We start from the raw sequence: 25,405 nt of genomic DNA, 5'->3' as shown, positions 1-25,405 counted from the left end.
TTTTATACATGCAACCAGTTGAATTATATAAATCTTGCCCAATACAGAAAACATCTGAAAATAGGAAGAGACATAAACTTCCTAATTCACATCAACATGGCCAAATACGAGATAGAAGTACTGCATATATTATGTATGACAAAATATACAAAGCAATGAAAATAAAAAGAATTGTAATAAACAACATATAAAGTCAACATTTGAGCTTTCATATTAAAGGCAACTATTTAACAGTGCACTAATTATTTTGACACATTACCATTTTCTATTACAAAGCACATTCTATTCTATAACACTACTAGAAGCCTACTTGATATTATACTTATTTATCATATAGTTTCAAGAAACATTCAGTATTTGGCGTAAAAATAATATTTGGTTTTCAAAATCAAGTATTCTTCAGAGTTGTTCTAAAATATGTACCAGTATATTTTCCCATTGCTTGGCACAATCTCTACCCATATGTTTACTGCGCAGACAATATACATTTGTACACAACATACACAATACTATGAAATTATATATGACCATTAAAAAACATAAACATACCAGAGACCATTGTTTACTCTCAATTTTCTTGTATGCTTTACCTTTCCCCTAAATGATGTAATTTGCTGCTTTCTCTCAGTTAAGAGTAAGCAAGTTCTACATTATGTGAAGGCCTTCTAACTCTGGTCAAATAATAGGTTCAGTGTGTAGGGGGTGCTACAACTCAATAGGGAAATGCTCCAGCTTATTACAACATCTCATAAACATACAGTCTTGAAATCTATCCCAAGCCACTTCTTTCCCACTCGTCCTCTGCAGTCTAGAGGAAGAGATAAGGAATTTAAACAGGATCAACAAATTGAGCTCATCTCAAGGGCTTCTGGAATGCAACCAGTTATAAATAGAGCCTTCAAGTAAGCTGAGCACACACAGGAGCTTTCTTGAACCTAATAAGGCTTTCAAGAATTGTTTCTCTTCGCTGATATATTCATTTCTGAATAAGATCCATTTCTTCCATAACAGGCTGTTGTATATATTCTAGCAGATTTGCTTTCTGCTTCTCTCTTATTGTCCTATAAAATTGTTTGCCAACGCATAATTGCTGCCAGGGTGGCTTTAACTTTTTAAGTCCAGTATTTATTACCTACAGTTTAAAATGAAAATGAAAAGCTTACAGACAAAGTTAATATAAACCCCTGTATGCTGGAAATACTGGAAATTAAAAGGGAGGCGATTAGAACTCATATTAGCTGTATATATCCAGTGAAGATATAGAGACAACCAAAAGGCAGAAGTTGGACATTTATACCCAACATGCAATTGCTTGAATCACTAAGAGTATACTGTTATATTGGAATCTTATATTTGATATTCCCAATAGTCACCCATTAACTTGAGTATAAAAGAAAAATTTCCATTGTTAAAAAAGTAATAGTGCCATCTAACAGAGCAACAAACTGACAGATCCCTTCCACGCTGCAATTATTCCTTCTACATAAAGGTTATGTCTCATATAATCCCAAACACACAAATATTATGTGTAAATAATTCCTTTGGTTACATTCTTTTGAGTTTGCTCCTGAGCCAAAGACTATTCCAGTGTTTGTAGTTCATCCAGACGCTCAGCTTTCTTTTCTGCTTATCTTTATATTACCTAATGATTATCTCCAGCTCCCCAGACACTTCCATCCTCATCAAGTTTCCTTACTTTTTAGGCATTTCCAATAGTTGCCCCTCCCTTTCCAAGACAGGCAAGTGCCCCTAACTCTAAAATTATTCCAGTGCTGCTGGATAGTCAACAACGGCGTTTATTCCCAGATCACTAAGTAATGCTGCCATGTGGGAACACTTTTAAGCAGTGAAAACTCAGCAAGTGATTGTTTGTTTTCATCTCCCTTTGCCTGAGAAAGGAATGAAAAGGCACACGCATCTCCTGCAAAATGTTAAGGACAATAAAATTTTGTGCCTCGGTGCTGTCCTTGGAAAGAGCTGGGAGAAAGTACTGTAGACAAGGTAGACAAAGAATGGTGGCATTAACCATTGTTTCTTAAGCATCCCCTGACAGCACCATGAATATCCATTCCACCACCACCACCACCCCAAGATTTTTGTTCCTACTTTTATAATCTCCAGGTTTGGACTGAATTTTTATTTACACCTTGCCTTTTAACACAGATTGGTTTACAATATAATGAACACACATTCTGGTCACTAGCAGTTGATGTCATAGTTCACAGTCCAGGATCTTTCCTGAACTCGAGGGTCAGCTGATGGTAAGAACGTTAGCCCACACTGATTTCAAGTTGTCTAAAGACAGTAGCTCAAAGGTCTACTCTGGATAAAGAACGTGGAAAGTGCACTGGCATGAGAAAATCCTTAAAATAAACTTCTAATGAAAATAATTCTTCGCTGTAACTCAGGTTGTACAGTGGTACCTCGGGTTACAGATGCTTCAGGTTACAGACACTTCAGGTTACAGACTCTGCTAACCCAGAAATAGTACCTTGGGTTAAGAACTTTGCTTCAGGATGAGAACAGCAATTGCACAGCAGCAGGAGGCCCCATTAGCTAAAGTGGTACCTCAGGTTAAGAACAGTTTCATGTTAAGAACAGACCTCCAGAATGAATTAAGTTCTTAACCCAAGGTACCACTGTAAATGATAACCATAAAAGCATCCTAAAACAGCTAAACAAACCTATGTCAGTCATACTTCAAGCAATTTTGCATATCAGCATCTTGCAAAGAACCACCAAACAAGAGTAAGAATTCAGAAAACTCTCACAAATGGGTAATAAACACTTCATGGAAACTGTAAGAAGACCATAGGTTCTCCAAAGCTACATGATGGCTGTGTTCACATGCCACAATAACCCACTGTGAAGGAACAGAACTTTCAGCAATTTTGTGTCTCAGTTTTTGCTATAAAATTTTGGTTGTAAAATGACTACTTGTGCTTTAGACACCAGCTTGCACAAGAGGGTTGAAGTTCATATAATGTTTGAAAGTACAAGGGACTGTTTTCTTCATGAAGTTTTGCACAGGTCAGAGGTTCATCCCAGGAACAAGGCAATCAATTGGGGAATAAAATCTAAACCAGGAGTCTACTTTGCTTCTTAATGGCTAAGAGGTTAGGAGACAGTGCTATGGGATGAAGGGAAGGTCTGAAACACTTTAAGAGAGCTGAAACATTGGAAGTGTTAAGAGCACTGTAGCTGCAAGGAACCAGGAGAAGACCTCAAAGCGACTCAGAAACTTGAAGGATGTGAGTTAATAAAGATTGGCATGGTTAGGGAAACAATGTAGAATAGGCATCTCTGGTTAGGTCACATGGTCACACACACAGCTTTATGGAAACTCCTTAAACTGTGAAAATAGTGTAGGGGGAGTTACCGGTATTTTATTTTTATTTTTTAAAAACTCTCTGGGAACTTTTTAACCAAAAGAGTTTCTTCATTTTTGAAAAAAATAGGTCGAAGGCTTTGTTATTCACCTCATGCCTAAGTATAATACCAGTTTACCCAGTAAAAGGAGAATTTTTTGCCAGTAAAGTAGAGAAGGTTAAAGGGATGTTTAGAGAAATAAGCCAGAAAAAAGATAAAGATATCCATTTGGTGGCAACTCTAGCGATAATCTGCAACATAGTCTCCCTTCAAACAATGCAATGTTGATTCAGTGACACTGTTTATTTATATGAAAAAAGGGAAAAAAGAAAAGTGTTAGTTGCTAATTAAGAAAAATCAAACGTCAGTGTGTGCACGCAAGCGCAAAACAGCACAAATAGGAAAACAATGCATTATACTGAACTACCTTTTACTTTATAGCATATTTAAATACTGAACATAAGCCAATACTGATGACTAACAACTTACACAGGCACACATCTTAATATGGAACTGATTAGGTGCTCTGTTGCTTTCCACATACCGGTACATATATTATAGACTTCTATTTCAAATATAGGGTGTTTGCTTGAGTGACTATTTTCTCCTTAGTTATTTTAATCCAGGTTTGAGTATGTTTTACAGCACAATCCTAAACGTACTTACTCTTAGGAGTAAGTCAAAAGCACTCACATGGATCTGTGTTTGCAAGAAAATGACACAAGAGCATTGCATTTCCCTCCTAATATAGTTAAACATTATTTCTCACAAGAAGAAACAAGAACACTACCTCCAAGGAAACATCATTAATGTGTTCAGTAATAATAACTATTAATAATAGTGCACAACTGCTACTTTATTTAACAGTTCTCCTTCGCTTTGCATATGCTTCCCAAGTCTGAACATTTCACACTTTGAGGGGACACTGACAAATCTTACAACAGGAGCAGAGCCAATATTAGTGTCATGTAACAAAAGCACATTTAATTGCGCCAAGAGAAAAAGGAAATCAAAATCTTCCTCTCTCCAGTTCAGCCTCCATCTTTTCCCATTCACTGTACATCAAAGTGAATTAGCTCCACCTGACACACAAGGCACATTTCCCCCACTGATCAGGCAGGTGTCAAGGCCAAAAAGCAAGCCTATTTTCCACAGCCCCTTTACCTTGTTTGATCACTGGTTACTTTTGATCTGACATTGCCCTCACTCGAGTAATGACTTCCACCTCATAGAACCTACCTCACATCTGTCAGAAAGAATAAAGGACCTCAAACTGAGTCCTGACAAGGCCTATGGGCCATGAGTTGCGCTGCCAATGGAACATTCCCCAGCTCCCACAATTTCCAATTCAGTTTCTTTTGTTCTGGTGGGTACAGGGGTTAGGGTACCATTGAGAGCATGAAGGATTATACACACACTGTGAAGCCAAGTCTTCATGAATTACTATCTTTTCATGTCAGCTTCTTCGTCCCCTTAAATGCTGTGAACGTCATGGTAGTTACTATGAAACAGACTCTACAAATACTGTTATGGGAAGTTTGTTTAAATCTTCTTTGAGATACTGAATGTCCTGTCGCTGATCTATAGGGCTTTCCTCCCCCAAAGTTTTCAAACAGGTGTAATATTAGGTCGCTTGAAACCAGCTGGCCACTACTATTGTATGGGCCGTTTTTAAGAACGCCATTAAATAAAAACTGAGCTTTAAAGCATTTCAGCGTATAAAATGAGTAAGTTTCATGATAAAGCAGACAAAGCCTATTATTTTGACTTCATACCCTCTGCATTTCAAGTATTTCAGTTCCATGAAAGATCATAAAAAGGTAAGTAATAAAACAAGATTTTTAATTAAAATAAATTAACTCTCTCATGGTCAATTCCTTATACTGCAACTATTTAAAACCATAAAAGTGAGAATATTTTGTCTGTACTGTGGACACTGCATCAGAAATCTAATTGAAATTACAACGCACTAGATGTCACACCAAAGCCTCTTGAATCCCATGCTTCAAAATACTCTCATTTTTTAAAAGTCAAACATTTCTGCATGCTATGTTTTACATGGCATAACAGCGTGTCTGTTGGACTGTGGGAAGGAACTTTATAAATAAAACTACAAGCAACCATGTCACTGCAAAAGTATCTTTTCTAAGCATGCATTTCCCTGCTGAGGGCTGTGCTATAATCATATTGCTGGTTCATTAAGGCCTATGTTAGAAGCTGATGTCTAAACACTCTCCTTAAGGTTATCATCTTAAGCACTATTGCTAAGGAATCCGTCACAAGCAACACACACAAGATTATGCTGTAATACAGTTGGCTAGCATAAGGCACAAGTTTTATCTAGTGCAGATTCTTGGATCTTTTAATATTTTCTTTATACATTTAAATAAATCTTTATTCAAAACCCTATTTCAGTCAAGACTTTTTACAAGTTTAATTCAAGAGATAAACCCATTAAATATTGCTAGCATAAAATATTATTTCAAGATTCCAAATCTAAAGAACATAGAATCTGCCTGTGAGCCATATTAAGATAGGTAATGAAATGTTAGAATACTTTATCATCATAAAACATGCTGTTACCACTGCTGCTTTTATTTATCTTATGACTGTTTAATTCAAAAGATGCTAAATAAATAGTAGCCAAGATAATAACATTTCTAGAAAGCAAATTATAAAGAATTAATCATCAAAATATTAGCTAAAAAAACCCCAACCCAATCAGTGATTTAGTCATTGATATCCACCAGTAGTTACCTAGGACCCACTGATTTTAATGGGGTCAACTCCTGAGTTGGATAGCACCCAGTATAGTTAGCATAAGGTTAGAAGAAAAATTGTTTTTTTCTTTTTCTTTTAAGAATATTTTTTATTGGGTTTTACAAGAACAAATTTAAAATAATGAAAATAAAAAACTTTTAACATATCCATATATGAGATTCTCTGAATCTCGTGACTTCCCCCCACCCCCTGCAAGGGTCCTTAAAATAATTTTTCTAAGACTACATATTATGTTCTCCAGTTTCCATCTCTCTAAATTATCTATGTCTTTTGTTTCTTTTTTAAAGTCCAGCTAATGTTTTTATTTTTTTACAATGGTCTCCTAAGTAAGTTATGAATTTTCCCCATTCTTTTTTTTTTAGTCGTTATCTTCTTGATTCTTGAGTGTCCCAGTCAGTTTTGCCATTTCAGCATAATCCAGAAGTTTGGTTTGCCATTCTTCCCTAATTGGGACTCTTGGTTCCTTCCATCTTTGGGCTAGTATAATTTTTTCCCCTTTAGCCTCAAAATCAACATGCAAAGCTATGTAAATATAAGGCAGAACTATGAACACTGGTGAAGATAAAAATCCGCCTGTATTGCAGGGGTTTGGACTAGATGATCCTCAGGGTCCCTTCCAAGTCTACAATTCTACTATTCTACAATAAATACATATGTATGCCAAAAGTAATCATACATAGATGCACATGATATGAACACAACTCATGGAGATGTGAACAGGTACACAACACGTGAAATTCTAATAATACTCAATACTCTTTTCCAGTAGAAAAAAAATACACAAACAAGTAACAAGTTTTTGTCCCCAAAGCCTCTCTTACACTGTTACAGCAACAGAGAGAAACTGTCTCTAGATCAGGGCTCTGCAACCTTTAAGACAAAAAGAGCCACTTGGACCGAAGGGAAAAAAACTGGGAGCCGCAAAACCATTGCAACATTTAAAACAGTGGGGAGTGTCGGGGCACACAATGCGCCTCCTCCCCTCGCTAGTATCCGCCCCGGAGCCACGGCAAAGGTGTAAAAGAGCCGCGGGTTGCTGACCCCTGCTCTAGATACAGAGTTAGCCCCCAGCCCTGTCTTTCTGCTACCATGCTCATTACCAAGTTACAGATGGAAAGTCACAGAGTTTGCAACAGAATTATACGAAGTAATTGCATATGAAGATGTTTAATGTACATAATTTACTCCAACTACAGATTTCCCCTGGTTTTGCTTGTTTTGATGAATACTAGAGGTATCCATGTGAAAGGTTCACCAATAGTAGTGCACAACGTTCAGTCTCTCTTTTTCAAAGAGTATTCAATCATTAATATTATGCAGATGTATGCTAAACCATGACTGAAGGCCAACAATGGAAAGGAATTCACACTACAAGGAAGGAGGGAATGTATGCCCCCAAGGCTGGCTCCTGATGCATAATGACTGCAGTAGGTTAGTTTGAAAAGCATAAATAAATGCTGTTCATGTTCCAAGCCCAAACATAGGATTCATTCATTACAAATAGCATCTCCAAGGCAGATATACCTGTGTCAGGTGGCACCCTGCCCAAAGTAATGTCTTTCCTTTTGGTCCATCCACTCTTCCCAGTTTAACAGAGTGCAGGTATGTAACTGCAGTCACACAGCAAAAAGCAGAAAATAATGTGCTACTTAATTATGCATCATATAAAATTATTCTTTCTGTGCATGCATTTCAGAGTTGAAATATCTGGATAAAAGCTCTTATTAAAAATGCACTTTACAATAATTAGAACACACCTAAAACATAAGCAAAGGCTAAGGCATTAAACTTGATTTTTATACAGCAATGATACTTTTGAATGACACTGGCTATAAAAATGTACCTAACATCAAAACAGGTATGAAAATCGGCTACAAAAAGTATCTTTGATCAAGGATTTGTTTAATTTAAGGAATTTCCCATGCTTATCCATCAGCAGTGATTACAAAGAGAGATTACATGGAGCTTTAAGAAGGCATTTAATCAAAGAGTTTACCCAGTAAATAAGCTTGGATCAAAATTTAACTGAAGACCCACTTCCTTTATCTTCCAGAGGAGCAGACAAACTGACAACACAAACAATCCAAACATCCTGTTAGCATATCTTATTATTCAGTTACTGCTTCCATGTGAAGTGCATATGTCAGCATTACACTTTGTTCTGGAATATTTGCATACTCAGAAAAATCAAGGGGTTTTTTTCTCCATTATGAGGGAAATTTAATTAAAATGCTTAACTGTTTTGAGAGGATGCTGGAAATTCAGTATTCTAACCAGCACCATCTCAAAGCTCCAGACAAACATAACTTACTACAAAAACAGAAAGATTCAGCAAGAGATCTCACTACACCAGTGATTTACAAACTTTATGCTTCCAGGGTGTTCTTTTTAGGCACTATCTACGAATCCCTAAATATCTGCCATGGAGTCCCAGCATCTTTCAGGAAGAGTCTGAGCCACAATGCATGCTCAGTTCATGCGGAGTATTGGCAAAGTCACTTTGATGCCCCCATTTGAACCGAGGGTGTGACCTAAAACAAAGATCTGCCACTCTAATTGTTGTAATAAGCAAGCCGTCTTTCAGAGACACTTGTTTTCTCTTCTTGATTTTTGCACTGAGGACTTTAGGAGCACCCAGGAGCAAATGTTGAAACCCACAATGTTTTACAGAATACGTATTTTATAGATTGTGCATGTTAAAAGCTTATTACATATGTAGGCATTCTTTTTATGCTAATTTATCCCCCGAGGATCATCTAGTCCAACCCACTGCAATGCAGGAACATGCAGCTGTTCTATATGGAGATCAAACCTGGCATTCTCAGCACCATGCTCTAAGTAACTGAGCTATTCACTCGAATCATGTTTTAATTGCCATTTGTTTTCATTTTTCATTTTGTATTTTTTTGGGGGAGGGGAATTACTGTTTATTCATTCAATTCAATAAATAGGTCCACCTACATAGCGGCTGTTGCTCACTGATTGGTGTAGCATTTTAAATAGATTTAAATCATTTCCAATTTAGTGTATTTTGTTTTAATGTATTATTTTTAATTTTATTTGTATATTATCCTGGCATCCTACAGGACAGAGCATTCAGAAATGTACTGTTTATCTTGTAAGGAACCACATCTTCAGAAGAAACAGCTTCGGAATATAATTGTGAAACGTATTTTCATAAATTACAAGTTTCACTAATAAAGACTATTCTAACCTAACTTTTTAAGCTTGTGTTTAACAAAAATAATAATAATAGAGCAGCGGTATAAAAGTGTTAAATGGAGGATTCCAGCAGTCCAAACTATGCAAAGAAGTTGGAGGTGGCCAATGACAGACTGGAAAGAAGTAAAAATCTGATGTCAGGCTTGGATGCGCTGAGGAAGTATGGCCTTGACAGAACATGGGAAGGAGTAAAATCAGGCATAAAGAAAGAATGTGAGTGCATGCATACACAGGTGTGAAGAGCCTAGTTTTAAGCTCTGGAATGTATGATACTATGGCACATCAGGAGAAACAGGCCTTTTCATCAAGCACACATTTTGCAAATCAGTGGCCTAAAGGTCACTTCAATTAAAAAAAAATAAAAATCTCTCCCTGCATCATTAGCATCTCTCAGTTCTAGGCTACTTCCCCTAAACAGGTCACAGCAGTAGTACCATTTTCATTCTTAGGACAAACCCTTTATTCTAATTTTCTGTTGACAGCCACCAGATGCCAGCTACTGCTCTATCATGAAGGCACTGAAACGTATCACGCCCACATTTGAAATAAAAAGCCAGAAAGATCTTACACAAATAAATTCAATCCTGATGTACATTAGTATTTGTTTCACTGTATACTTCACTCTGAAGTCAAACTAGACTTCAGGTCCTTAATACATTGAGCTTAAGAAGTATATCTAGGAATCAAGTTCTTTTTTTGAAGGAGGCATTTAGAAAGTTACATATATGCATGTATATTCCATGATATTTAATGGATGAAATATTATCTTCATACCCCCTTTTCATTAGGTACAGCCATTTTAAACTTTCAGGACCTAAAATAAAACAGTATTTATATGCTGTAGTAGCATACAATGCATTAAACAGTTTGAGCCTGCTGTTAAGTGTTGGATTTGAGACTCAAGATAACTGAAAGTTCACAACCTTCAACCTGTATTTTAGCAGTTCAAGCCTGGCCTAACTCCACAGAGAAGGAAGCTTTGACAAGTGTTCAGAATAAGATGAGCTGGTGATTATGGCCCACTCTGAGGTTTGGGAAGGGCACATCTATCCATTATCGAAAGGTTCCACTCCAGGACAAGGGTTGCAGCATTGTAGTGGGGCGGGAATAGCAAAGTATAGAGTAGCTTGCAGTGCAGATGCTCATGCTGTACCTAATTAGTGAACAAAAGGGGACTTTAGTTTCCGCTGCATTCCATCTGGAATATTTTGCAAGGAATATCCAACTTTATACCAGACAAACCATATTCAATTTGCTTTTCAGGATGGGGCCAACCAGCAAATTAAGAGCTGCAAAAAAATGCAACAGTATTTCTCATGTGCAGAAAGAGAACTCAGAAACAATCTGCATTGCTGTATTTCATACTGATTTATGGCACTATATATGGCCACTGGTCCCACCATATCCTGGCAAATAGAAGGGGAAGAAATGGAGGCAATGACAGATTTTATCTTCTTGGGCTCCATGATCACTGCAGATGGTGTAAGCAGTCACAAAATTAAAAGACACCTGCTTCTTGGGAGAAAAGCAATGACAAACCTAGACAGCATCTTAAAAAGCAGAGACATCACCTTGCCAACAAAGTTAAAGCTATGGTTTTCCCAGTAGTGATGTATGGAAGTGAGAGCTGGACCATAAAGGCAGCTGATTGCCAAAGAATTGATGCTTTTGAATTATGGTGCTGGAAGAGACTCTTGAGAGTCCCATGGACTGCAAGAAGATCAAACCTATCCATTCTGAAGGAAATCAGCCTTGAGTGTTCACTGGAACAACAGATCCTGTAGCTGAGGCTCCAATATTTTGCCCACAACATGAGAAGAGAAGACTCCCTGGAAAAGACCCTGATGTTGGGAAAGATTGAGGGCACAAGGAGAAGGGGACGACAGAGGACAAGATGGTTGGACAATGTTCTCGAAACTACCAACATGAATTTGACGAAACTGCGGGAGGCAGTAAAAAACAGGGGTGCCTGGCGTGCTCTGATCCATGAGGTCACGAAGAGTCGGACACGACTAAACGACGACAACAACAACATAATATTTAGAAATACTGATATCCAACTCATTTGGAAGCTGTTGTTAAAAAGGTATTAATCAATAATTGCACTTACGCATGATTAGATAGGTCATTACCCTGAAAAAATATTATTCAAGTGCAGCAAAGCATATAGCTTTATGCTTTAGAGCATTAAAATCAGTAGTGCAAGTGCAGAGAACAAGAAAATACACACACTGGCCATTGTAAATAAGAAAATTATGGCTACATAGTATCATTTTTTCCTTTATTTGTAATCTACTGTTTCCAGGCATTTTATAGTTGTACCAAGGACACAAAGATATTTTAGTAGCATCTCTAACGTCAACACTGCCACCTAAAGGTCATAAGAAACAAATACATTTTTCCAGCAACATCTGCAAATCACAACACTTAGCATTTAAAAAGCTAGTATGTTATATTGTACCTGTTAGGGACTGTTGCCCACGCAGATGGGAAGAGTCACATTTTGTGAGAATAAAAAGAAATTACAGACCAGATTTTTATCAATTGTACTGGTTCAATTATTAGTTTAAGTAAGCTATGTTGGTTTAGGAGTATTTCAAGCATATCTTAAGAGTATTTGCTTAACTGTTCCTGTAACATTTTAAAGACTGGTTAACTTGTTGTTTTAATTAAACTAGGCTTCTGGGAAGACTGTTTCCATTTCAATTTGGAGCAATAGGATAATTGCTAATACAGCTAGCAAGTCTCCACAGATTTTGAGCAGAACAACTGGTAACCCAAACACCCAAAGTTTTCATTAAACTTATTTTCATAATATTTAAAAAGGGAACATGTTCTCATGTTTCTGACTCTTGTTTTGCAGAAGCAGACTGCTGAAGCCCAAGAATTTCAAGAGTTTGGGAGGGATGTGTGGGACAGTGGGGGGGGGGGAGGACCCAGCCAGTGCAGATATTTTCTTATGAAAGCTAAATACAAGGTACTGGATAATATATTACATAGTGTCCATAGTAACCCATAATGTTCCACCAAAAAAAGAGGAAGTTCACTCTGAACAATAGCGGAACTACTCAGGCTGATCATGCCTCAGGATAGCTAAAATGGTTATCGACTTGTTTTTCATGGTTATCAACTTGTTTTTCAACTTGTTTTTCATGTTGTTTAAAGTATGTCTGGAAAAGCAGGATACAAAAAAAATGATGTATGCAGGTATATACTTTTTACCTTGTGTTGTTCAACTCGATCCTGGTGTACTGCCCAATAGCATAACTGCTTAAGTAATGTAAAACTACTTAACTTTAATTGAAGCAGAATGAGTAACAAAATGGCTGAAATTTTCGGCTGTGAACACTGTCGCAGCTGCAGGTTTGACAAGCTTCAGCTGAAGTGTCAGACTTGAACTAGCAAGGTATAGGAGAGAGTGGTGTCAAGGGCAGAAGAGACTCATTCAAATCCTCAATTGGGCATAAAACTCACTAGGTGGCCTTGGGCCAGTTGCAACTTCCCAGCCTAACTTACAACACTGAGTTACTGTGGGGATAAAAAATAGAGGTAAAACTATAAACATCACACAAACAGAGCTTTATTGCGGTCCATAGACCCAAAGTACACAGTACAATAATAGTAAAAAAACCAACAGTTACCGCTCTCAGAAAGAAGGCCAGGACATAGAGCAAATCCAACATTGAATGAGCAGACTTCCACTCACACAACAGACTTTACTTTCCTCTCCCCCTTGGGAGTCCCACCCCAAGATCTGCTCATGATGGTCCCCAACCCTCCAGAGTAGATTTTGAGAATGTGGAGTAGAAAGAGAAAGTGAAGCCGTGTTGTACAAGCAAAAGTCCATTCTACTCACACATGGACAGTATTTGAACCATAAAGGTAAAGGTAAAGGGACCCCTGACAATTAAGTCCAGTCATGAACGACTCTGGAGTTGCGGCGCTCATCTCGCTTTACAGGCCGAGGGAGCCGGCGTTTGTCCGCTTCCGCAGAGAGCTTTTCCGGGTCATGTGGCCAGCATGACTATGCTGCTTCTGCCGAAACCAGAGCAGTGCACGGAAACGCTGTTTACCTTCCTGCTGGATCGGTACCTATTTATCTACTTGTACTGCGTGCTTTCGAACTGCTAGGTTGCCAGGAGCTGGGATCGAACAACGGGAGCAAACCCCATTGCGGGGATTCGAACTGCCGATCTTTCGAATGGCAAGCCCAAGTGGCACAATGGTTTAATCCACAGCGATACCAACCATAAAATAGGATAAATAAAATAAGCAAGGAACAAAATACAAGAGTAAACTAAATTTTAAGATTTCAAATCCTACATTTCTTCTTACATGCTAAGATTCTAGGCAAATGTGTTTTATACTGCATTTCTGAATGTTTTTCCCCTTAACAGAGGTATAAAGATATAGAACTGCATTCTAGATATTCATTGCACTCTTTATTAATCAAAACTGCCTAGCTACTCTGCTAACATGCCTCTAACAGCCTCTGATGCACGTTGACTTGGCTGTAGGATGCTGCTGAAGTAGAGTGCCCTTAGGCCTGAAACGAACTGATAAATCATTGTGTGTAAAGAGTATTCTGAGGAACTGGGTACGAAGAATTGTTTTGTGGCAATGAGACTATGGCATGCTCCAGGCTGAAAAACCTGAGAGCCTTCATGACATGTCAGCATGAAGCTATTGCATTTTTATTACATACGCACACATTTCTATACTGCAAGCACAGTTCAGAAAAAAAATATTCCATCACTGAACACAGCGGTGCCAGGGAGAAGCAGAAAGCCAGTACAGTGAATGACCAAAGGCAAAAAAGGGTCACTATGTGCACAGTAGAATACAAGAATGGCAATGAGTTCTCTCTAATCTTTACATCAATCATCAAAGCTAGGCTGATATATTTCCATACTGCATAAGGGAAGAGGTGGTGAACCTAAGAGAGCAGCTTACTTTCTAAAGCAAGGATGAGAACCTGTGGTCCTCCAGATGCTCCTGACTGCAACTCCCATCATCCTTGGTCACTAGAGCTGATGGGATTTGGACAACAGCAGCCAATGGACCACAGATTCCCAATCCCCATTCTACAGGCTGGTGAAATTGTGGGTGAAGCAAGATCTGAGTCAGGCATGTACTTGATCCCTACACTCATTCTCAAAATAAGGATATATATTTGTACGGAAGCAGCAATTTAACTAAATTTACTCAATGGTGGTCTTCACATGCAGTAAATTATGATTTGCTGTTATGAGCATGAAGAAGAGAAGAAGAAGAGTTTGGATTTGATATCCCGCCTTTCACTCACTTTAAGGAGTCTCAAAGCAGCTAACATTCTCCTTTCCCTTCCTCCCTCACAACAAACACTCTGTGAGGTGAGTGAGGCTGAGAGACTTCAGAGAAGTGTGACTAGCCCAAGGTCACCCAGCAGCTGCATGTGGAGGAGCGGAGACGCGAACCCAGTTACCCAGATTACGAGACTACCGCTCTTAACCACTACACCATACTGGCTCTTGGGTGCTTTCTCTCTCATGCACATACACACCAGAAGAGATTGAAAGCTTCACTTTTAAATAAACTGCAGTTTCTTTATTATGCTCCAAACTGGGGGAAAATTTCAGTGATATCCAATGATATCCAGTCCTGGCTCTGGAACAGATTTTTGGGGCATGCATGGGGGCTGCAATGGGAAGGAGGAAGAAACCACACTGAGGAAGCAGGCTGACAGTGTTGGATGTCAACCTCTGGTTTATCCTGTGGATTAGCAAAACCAGAACATCAAATCATGTTTTGTTTACTAAACTACAATTTCCTACTGGCAATATATTCAAAAGTGAAAGCTCACTGTAACAAAGGAAGCTTACAGTGCTCATTCTCATAACTAACCATGGTTTGTCGTTACGCATATAGAATTTGACTGCAGAATTATTATTTTGGGGGGGGGGAGTTGCCACAAAACGTGCAGAGTCTTTACCAAACTACACCGAGCACAAACAAAACATGGTATGTGTCCAATAAGTCTTTGTTGCTGACCTACTAGCAGAAAAATGCTAAATGTCTGCTTTGAGTCACCAGGTGTGGTGCCTTTATAGGTTCTTATGCTGCTCATAAAGAAGCAGCATATTTTCTGGTGGCTTCCAAGTCCAGCTTTGCAATTACAACTGAGTCCTTGTCACATAAATATAAATTAAATAGAAAACAAAATGTAACTGTTCAATCAGAAGCCCATTAACTGGTACTATATTTCCATTTTTATCTGAAAATTATCACAGTCTCATATTTTTGTGCCCCAAGACACCACTTTTTGGCCCTCCTTTATTTGGAGAAAGTTGGATACAGCACTCAATATTTCAAAATCACAGATACAAACAGGGCTGCTCTGAATGCCACACAGCTCTAAAAACTTTAGCTACCACTTCTTTAATTTATGTTTACTCTCAACTGGGACCCTCCAAGTTCTTGAGCATGAGGAGGCATTTTTTTTACTTGAATTTTTATTATCTGTATCCTTTAGAATGGCCAAGTCTCCTTTACTCTTCCCTTCATTGTTTGGGGAAACAAACCAGTAAAGTCACAGTAAATCATAGCTTCTTGTTATGTGCAAAATGAGAACTATGGTTCATGACTTCCAACAAGCCATCTAGCTTAGTGTTGTTACATTAATTGACAGTGGCTTTTCAGAGTTTACAAAAGGGATCTTTTCCAGAACCACCTGGAGATGCCAGAACAGATGAAGTCACTGTTTAAAGCTCTGCTTTTGAGTTGGTATCTGAATATACTGAGATTTTCTTAGAAACCTTAGTTGTTTCTCTGAAGAAGAAATGAGCCACAATGTTTCCTACTCATAATACACAAGTAAAACAAACTTTTATGTACTTATCTAGTGCCTTGACAGTGATCTATATTAGACTTTTTAAAAGGTCAGAAAAAAGCAAATCACTTAGTAGAACATGGAATCAGCAGTCTATCCAACACAGAAGACATGAAACTGATTGACCACTCAAATTCCTATGACGTCCGTAATAGACATTTGATTGACTTGCAATGAAGAGCTAATACACCAGAGATCTAATACAATTATTTTGATTTTTGGAAACTGTTCTAGTATTTCAGCAATGGTTTGTTTTTCCAAAAATATCTTCAGAAGTTTTAATTTCACTTATACTAAACTATTTGAACACAAAATGTGTTTTTGCTTGCCAGCTTCCAATTCTTCCTTTACAGTACACTGTAAAGAGTGTGTGATCCAAAAGCTTCCACTGAAGTACTGTTGAGGGACTTCCTTGGAAAACTACATCAGAATGAGATCTAAGTGTTTTCTAGTGCAATCTATTTTTCCACTTTTTTAAGGTGAATGCTGGGATATAACTAGGATAGTCATATCCTAGGCTTGACTGCCATGAAAGGAGTTGCAGCAAAATTAATATCTTAGGAACAATGAAACATCAGATTCATGTAAAAGAAGCTTAGGGTGGCCATAAGAAAGTGTTGGTTCTCCAGTTTCAACTGTTGTATAAGAAGCATCTAATTGAAGAGTGCCAAGTTTCACACCTAAGACTGATTAATGTCACTATTTTCAAAATTATCACAAGAAAATTACTCCAAGTAGGCCCACTGAAATTAATGGGCCCAAGCTAATCATGTCCACTAACCTGAATGGGTCTACTTAAAGTAGGGTTAAAATTGCTCTGAGTCAGTGAAGTACAGCACTATGGATTGTATCCACCTAGTCCATAGCAGTTTTAATCTGAAATCTTAGGCGCAGTACTGCGCCCAGAGTTCAGAAACTGCTTGCGCCAATGAAATTCCCTGTTGCAAAATGCACCTAGAACAATGGGAGTTTTGAACACTGTGTAAGTGGCAAGCCTGATATAAGATAGAAGGAAGTTCATTAACAGGGTACAGTTGTGACAGCCATCTGTTTGTACCCAGCATGTTGTAACCACAGAAATATTGCCGTTCTACGCAGAAGTTCCATTTTGCTCTTAATGTAGATTCCACCATGAATCAGACTATTTATTTTAAGTCATCAAATCTGGTAGCCAACAAGACACCTTGTAGTCATATAAAGCAGGTTCTTCACACGTAAACATACATGTTTATAAGCTAAGCCCGTGTAAAGTTTAAACATGGCACTGCAAAAGTGTACAAAGATCTTCAGAGAATATTTTGTATCCAACAGAATAGAAATGCTTAGCTAGCATTATTACTTTTCTATCAACTACTGAATCACACAAGGCAAAGCCAATTCCACAATTAAGTGCAGCATGTGTGCCCAAAGAAATGTATTAACCAATATGAACTGAATTCTAAGAATTAGCTTTTTAATCACTATGTGTATTGTAGGTTAACACTCTCAGAATATGGACATAGGTTTCTAACCCTTCAAAACTCAGTTAAGATACACATATAAAATGTTGGATGTGGGCAAGTATAAAAGAGGGTGTAGGCATTTTTAATTTAAATACACGAGACAAAATACTTACTAATTTGTTTTCCTGCATGTATATTCTCTGTAACTTCAGGCATCCTTTAGCTATGATTATCATTCCTTCATCTGAGATCTTGTAACACTGCCCAAAATGAATATCTTTCAGTTCTCTGCACTCTGATCCGAGCTGCAAATGAAATTAACACACACATAAATATATAACACAAACATTGCCTTCAATCTATGGTGTATATACAAGCATTACATTGCTAAACAATTAGTTCAGGTTTTAACTAACCCATTAGCCAAGAGGCCACATTGCTCTCAAAATAGGAAATTGAAGGACAGTATAGATTTCAGCAGTCCAAGTAAGAGAACAGGTGTATTAGATTTAGCCATATCCAACATGTATCAATAACCAGAAACAAATTGTATTGTGCACACCAGAAGCTCAGAATTACTGTTATCACCACCCAAATCAATAAAACAGTCTTGCCTGTAGAAGCTGAAAAGTTGTAAAGATGTCTCTAGCTTAAAAAGTTACTGTAGTTGTCAAGAAAAAACAAAAGGCTTACAGTTAGATTTCAAGGATACTATTACTAGCAAATGCAACTTTGTTTTTAACAGTCGTGACAGTTTGACAAAGAAGGCTAAATACAGTCAAACCTTGGTTCCCGAACTCCTCCATTTTGGAATGTTTCGGCTCCCAAACGCTGAAAACCCTGAAGTAACTGCTTTAGTTTTTGAACGATTTTCGGAAGCCGAACAACTTCTGAGTCGCATTTGTCATTTTTTCCCATTGACTTTGCAGCCACCCCATTGATCCTCTGTTTCCAAACTTTTCGGAAGCCGAACAGTCTTCCAGAACGGATTAAGTTCAAAAACCAAGGTTCCACTGTAGTATAGTTCTTTCTAATGTCATACTCTGGTCCACCAGAACAGAATCTGTGACTATTTGCAAAGTACATGGAAGATATTCAGCCAATTGGTAAGTTTAAAAAAATGGTAGGTGGGCAGGATAAAACTTTTCACTTGGATCCAAACTTCACCCTCCATGCATGGAATAGATCTTCTGTCCATGGAACACTTTTGATCTACCTGAGTGGTTCAACCAGCACCACCTCCTACACTCTTCTGGATGCTCCCTCAACTTTCTAAAGCAGTTGTTCAGATGGCACAAGGGGGCTGCAGGAGGAAGGGGAAACTGGCAAGAGTAATCTGTTCCTCAAGAACTCTGCTCAGGAAATGTTCTTGCCCATTGGGAACAAAATACTCTAAAGCAGTGTTTCCCAACCTTGTGCCTCCAGCTGTTTTTGGACTACAACTCCCATCATCCCTAGCTAGCAAGACCAGTGGTCAGGGATGATGGGAATTGTAGTTCAAAAACAGCTGGAGGCACAAGGTTGGGAAACACTGCTCTAAAGTACCCACTAAGATGCTATGTTATGCCAAGTTCAGACATGTTAAGCGCAGTAACTTGATGAGAGGGAGAAATTTGTTTAGAACAGGTGAAAGCTTCACAGGGGGTACATGGAAGTCCATAATCCACTGAAAAGAAAAATAGCTCAAAACAGTGTGGTAGGGTTTAGAATTTCACATTTAGATTAAAATGGCCTGCAAAATTTACAGGTCTCTTAATAAACATATAATGTCACTAGCAGTCTGGAAATTTAATAGTGGCTGCAGCAACAGAAGTTTGAGTGGCTCAGAAAACACCCAAACTGGAGCTTGCATGCACTATTCTAGACAAAAAGCCCCCCAAAACTGTTTCCTGGGTTCTAAAACTGGGGTTTGCACACAGCACAATTAGAGCTAGTTATGGCTCATTGGTTGTATTCAGTAATGGCTATGGATACATAGCTAAAGAACTGTGGGTACAGATAATTTTTAAAAATGTTCTTCCATGTGCTGAGATTCCTGCATTGTAGGGGGTTGGATCAGATGACCCTCATGGTACCTTCCATGATTCCCAGAACAGAAAATTCAACTTCTTTTAGCCCTTGATTTGTCCTTTTATTTTACTATCATATACCATCTAATGTATACCTTTGAGGTCAATGTAAACTGGAAATATAAACATTTTGTTATGACAACAGCACACTCCTAGACTCCCAAGTGAACATAAAAGTGCAGCTTAAAATATTCAAAAACAATGTAATTTGATATATATAAAAAATACTTTCACCAATATTTAAAGTTCACCTGCTTGAGTCCTTCATCAGTGAGTCGATCCTGGTTGCCCACATGTACTTTCTGCAGTTGAGGACACTGTGAAGCCACGGCAATTATAGACGTGTCAGACAGCTGTTTACATCTATATGCGGTATATCTTAGAAGTCCAGGGCATTTAGATGCTAATATACATACTCCTGTATCCGATACATTACGGCAATCTGAAATATTGATTTCAGTTATATTCTGGCTTCTTGATGCAATTCTTTCCAGTAACTCATCGGTGACCTGTCAAAAACAATTTGAATAGGTAACATTCATATTCTCAGTTTTATCCGTATTTTTAACGAAAAAACAAGCCTATACATTCACAACAGCATTTGTACCAAACCAAGTTAGTACTTTCACTACAAGTTTGGCCTCCATGCGTTCCTGCTCAACTTAAATTTTAGGAGCCTTTTGCTGCAAATAATGATTTTTTTTCAGCACTATGTCTGACCAATGGATACCACCTCAATAGCCCCTCCAGATTCCCCCCCCCAAAAAAACACACCTGCTCATCAGATTTGCCCAAGGCTGCCACAACAGCTACAACAAAGGTACTGTTGTTCCCTTGCACTGGGAACAGATACGTAATCCTTTTTCAGATAATCAGGCTCTAAGCTTCTTTAGATTATGAAAAATGTAATGCAGGTCATGTCATTATATAATTCACCATCATACTAAATATGCATCTATTCAGTCAATGAAAGCAACTTAATATATTCATGTGTGTGGTTCAACACAGGCTTTTAAGACAGCCGGTCACTGTGAATGAAGGAATTCACAAAACTCGTTATGTTTTCTATAAGAAATATGGGCTGAGAAGTGAAACAGGTATCACTTTTATCAGAGGAAGACAAAGGAATTGTTTTAATTTGATTAAAAGACTTCAGATTTCAACGTAGCTTCCTTCATACCTGCTGACGACTACTGAGATCCAATTGCTTCCAAAACTGGAAATCTAAACAGAGGTCACGCCAATATTTACAAACCAATGATGCTGAAAGACATCGCTCGTTCAAAGATAAGTTGGAAAATATCTATGAAAGAAAAAAAGGAAGAGTTAAGAGAAAGTGAAATGCCTTTCTTTCCAAAGTTCTTTCCAAAGACATGCTCTTTCTATCATTTCTATCACTTTCTTTCCAAAGTTCTTTCCAAAGACATGCCCTTTCTATCATTCTTCCAAGGCTTTCATTCTTCTAATAAGCTTTGGACAAATATATTTGTTTAAAACAAAGAAAATGGATTTCCCTCCAGCTATACATCCCTCATTATTCCACCAATTTTCTACTTTCCATTAAGTAATAGAGGTGATGACAATTTTGCATGTGTTCAATTGACGCACAACCAACCTGCGGGTTCTTTTGGACCCAGAAGAGAGCAGAATGTGAGTTGGGTGGGAAAGAACGGGGCATGCTCCATCAACATGCACAGAAACCAGGAATGCAACACCTGTGCAAATGGGGGGGGTTGCCTGTGTCTACAGTGATAAGCATTCAACTTGATACTATGAACAAACTATATATTAGGTAATTTGACAGTCCCATGCAGATGAGCAGCGCCATCTTGAGTGAAAACCTTAAGGCCCTGGTCAACAACTAACTGTCCTGGAAAGCTGATGGGGCAGCAACTCCACCCACACCTCATAAAATGGCTTGCCAACAAATACTGTTACCACAGACAACATTTTCTCATTTCATGCTTTGTAACTGAAAAGTTGGGCAGCATTTTTTTGGCGGGGGATTCCATCTACCCAATTCATTTCTGGAGTGTGTGTGCGAGTGATGGTTGCAGTTTCTCTCTCTCTCTGTGTGTGTGTGTGTGTGTGTGAGAGAGAGAGAGAGAGAGAGAGAGAGAGAGAGAGAGAGAGAGAGAGAATAAGACATTCTCCCCAATGTTATGGGTGTCCATTTGTAAGTGAACTTCATCCTGAGGCATAGGGAAGGCTTGGACAGGGCCCTTGAAACACTCACAGGTTCCTCAGCATTTATACATACATCACCTTGTCAGGCAACAGTCTTCCACAACATCCACAACCCCTTTACACAATATATTCTGTGTTGTTGTCAGCCAGTGCAGGGAAAGCAGAGAGCAGCAGATTGAAAGCAGCTCCAAGACATACCCAACAGGGGCTTTCCACCTTTAGCTCCCATTTACCATTCTTGGGGATATATCTCGTAGAAAACTACCACAAACCAGGATTTTAAGTTCGGTAAGCCATATACAGTGATTACTCTCATGAAGCCTTTCCATAGGCTTTTTCAAGAGCTTAATGCACTGGTGTGAGATTCAGCTATCCTGAGAACGTGCCCTGGAAGCACTCTTTGCTTCTTGACTTTTTTTAACCCTGCAGGTCAGAAATCACCCTTTCTCAACTTTTCAGACTTCCTCATTCCACCAGCTCCAGTCCAGTGCAGCAGGCTCATCTAGTACTCACCCCAGTCGTTGAACCTTAACTAGTCAGGTGTTCCCATAATACTGCTTTGTTTTGTTTCATAAAGGCAGGATTACTACAAAATGTGCCTCTTTGTGCTATTAAGCTATCAACAATGCTATTAAGCACTGTTTCCATGTGAACCAATTCTAATTATATCAGCATGTGCAACTAACTTGGGGAAGTGACTATTCTGAATTAAATGATATGATCAATACCAAGCTCTGTCAAGACAGGGACTCCGTTTCAATCAAGAACCATTACTATTTCACCTTCAGCTGGATTAGCGTCTAGTGTTTTAAGTAAAAACTTCTGAACTTAGTAGAAACGCTTGCGCATGCAACCAATTTCCAGGACCCCCATCCACTGCCAGCCAAAACTGAAAACGAGAAAAGGAAAATTATAATTGGGTGAGGTCTTCTCGTATCGCCACCCCTATAACGTGATCCCGGGCACCTTTGCAGCGTAAACTCCAGGAGACCAAGACTTAAGAAATGGGGCAATGGAGCTCTACATGGAAAAACACACAACCAAGAAACTCAGGAGGAGGAGGAGGAGGCAAGGGATGCAGCGACAGGTGTCCAAAAAAAAAAAAAAAGGCAGGCAGCTCCCAGCCTACCTTGGCAACCTTCTACATCCCGGACACCTGCCAGCTCACCAAACCCACCTTGAGGAGGATGGAGGGCGGCAGCTGGTTGATGTCGGGCGAGGGGGGCTGCGGCTCCCGGCAGCAGTCCCCGGGGTTCTCGGGGGGCTCCTCGCAGTCCGGCTCGCGGGCCTCGCCCTTCTCCCTCCCGTCCAGCTCGGGCAGCTGAGACGGGGAGCCCGCAGGCGCCGCCGCCGCCTCCGCCAGCCCTTCCCCATCGTCCCCGTTCTCGCCGACGGCGGGGTCCTTCGGCGGCGAGCCTCCCCGGGCGCGGTCCGAGGCGCAGGGCAGCGGGCAGAGGTGCTGCTCGGGCAGCGAAGGAGAAGCGGCGGCGGCGGCAGAAACATCGGGTGGCGGAGGCGACGGCGTGGAAGCGGGGCTCCCGGCCCCTGTGGCTGGGATGGCGGCGGCGGCGCAGCGGGGCTGCTTTCGGGGCGGGCAGGGGAGCAGCCGGACGCCCTTGCGCTTGCACACCATCTCCGGGGGGGCCTCGCCGCTCTCCAGCGCAGGCCCCGCTCTCCGCGCGGAAGGCGGAGGAGAGGAGAAGAGGAGGCCGGAGAGCAGCAGGCGGCGGCAGGAGAAGTGCAGCAGGCGGCGGGCGGCGCGGTCCTCGGGCGCCTTCAGAGCCGCGTAGAGAAGCGGAGGAGCAGCAGGAGGCGGCGGCGGTTCCTCGGAGGCGGGCGGGCTGGCGCTGTGCACCAGGAAGCAGAGCATGCAGGGCCCGCGCAGGAAGCAGCTCCGGTCCCGAGGCGGCGGAGGAAGGGGAGGCGGCGGCGGCGGCACTGGCACTTTCCCCCTCAGGGGTCGGCGGCGGCGGCGGCGGCTCCTATCCGCGGTCTGGCTGGTTCCCTTCCGCGAGAGAAAGTGGCCCATATAGGAGGCGCCGCCGCCGCCGCCGCCCCCAGCAAGGCCTTCTTCCCTCGGCGGCTTCAGCTGCGCTGCCTGGGCTTCATCGCTCGCCTCCGCCCGCCCGAGCGCAGCAACGGCGGCGGCGGCGGCGTCTGAGGAGGAGACCGGCAAAACTCTGAGGCCGGCAGTCACAACAAGGCAGGTTCCGGGACGTTGGAGGAAGCGGAACCGCCGGAACTTCTGGTTCCCTGACCCCGCGCGAGCGCGCACTCGCCCCAAGAGCTACTCGGCGGCGCAACCCTCACTTCCGGGTTCCCCCGTAGACTCTTCCATGTGCGGGACGAGGGTGGTGTGGAGGATTGCGAGGGAATTATTATTATTATTATTATTATTATTATTATTATTATTATTATTATTATTATTATTATTATTATTATTATTATTTTATTATTATTAATACTCCGTCCATCTGGCTGGGTTTCCCCAGCCGCTCTGGGCGACTTCCAACAAAACACTAAAATACAATAACCTATAAAACATTAAAAGCTTCCCTAAACAGGGAAAGCATCTGTTTCGTCATGGCCGTGTTCTGACAGGATTTGGCCCTTTTTCTGGCCCCCCGCTCCGACCAAGGAATGGGATTGAGGCTTAAAAGGTGGTGTCGGGGCTGTGCTGGCAGGTGTTTAAATGTAAATGCCTGAGGGATCATTGTTACTTGTCTCTAGCTTCTTTTGTGGGTGGAAGGCATGATTATTTCAAAATGGGGGGGATTTGGGGGGGGTACTGTAGTTGCAATTGGAGGGGTTGGACTAGATGACCCTTGGTGTCCTTCCCAACTCTACAAGTCTATGATTACATGGAAACATTGCAACAAATGGCTTGCCTGCTGTATCTGTGGATTTTGCACCAAAAGCTACCTATTGCCACCACTCTTGCTCCACATGTGGAAGATTCTGCTTACTACAAAATGGGAACCAGATGTACTTTTGGAGAACCATTAAGACTGCATCTCTTGGACTCTCACAGGCAGCTGTCAGAGCAAAGAAGGACCTCCTATCTCAGGCTTTCGGCAAGAGGACTGAGCCTATCTCTGCAGCAGCTCTGCCCCACTGTGGCATGGCGGAAGGACTGTGCCTATTCGGCTTTATCCTTCACCAACGCAAAGAGAAATTGGCCAGAAGGACCCTGCACCTCGCAGAAAGGCTCAGTCATTGTGCAATTTTTTAAAAAATGCATATCTGCTACAGTGACAGGTAGTTTGGCCCTGGAATTCTGTAATGCCTTTTGACTTTTTCTGCTGCAGTCCAACACGAAGGCGCTTTCTGATAGTCAATCTTCTAAACTTAGCCAATTTAAAATACCTCTTCAGCAGAGTCAGAACTGTCTTAGAAAGCAGTTCTTTAAAAACCTAGGAGATGTAAAAGTGTTTTGCATACTGTGTAGGCTGAGTGTATTTGATGCC

At 40.4% G+C, this 25,405-nt stretch overlaps 1 protein-coding gene across 5 annotated transcripts in view; it reads right to left on the bottom strand.

Annotated features, from left to right (window-relative positions):
- The window catches only part of FBXL17 (F-box and leucine rich repeat protein 17), a 141,736-nt gene extending 117,561 nt beyond the window's left edge, over window positions 1-24,175 (bottom strand). For 2 of the 5 annotated variants that reach the window (XM_028749136.2, XM_028749135.2), the window contains exons 1-4: window positions 23,116-24,175; window positions 20,932-21,054; window positions 20,003-20,260; window positions 17,856-17,987 (exon numbers count right to left, since the gene is read on the bottom strand). In XM_028749136.2, coding sequence (XP_028604969.2) covers window positions 17,856-17,987; window positions 20,003-20,260; window positions 20,932-21,054; window positions 23,116-23,967 — 1,365 coding nt within the window. In that variant the 5' untranslated portion in view covers window positions 23,968-24,175. The remainder of the gene's footprint in view (window positions 1-17,855; window positions 17,988-20,002; window positions 20,261-20,931; window positions 21,055-23,115) is intronic. The other 3 variants (XM_028749133.2, XM_028749137.2, XM_028749134.2) reach the window with 2 other exon arrangements.
- Window positions 24,176-25,405: the final 1,230 nt, after the last annotated feature.

Source organism: Podarcis muralis, chromosome 11, assembly GCF_964188315.1.
Source record: "Podarcis muralis chromosome 11, rPodMur119.hap1.1, whole genome shotgun sequence".
In the NCBI taxonomy this organism is placed as follows: Eukaryota; Metazoa; Chordata; class Lepidosauria; order Squamata; family Lacertidae; genus Podarcis; species Podarcis muralis.
Note: the sequence above shows the minus strand (reverse complement) of the source record. Positions and strands in the feature narration are given on the sequence as shown.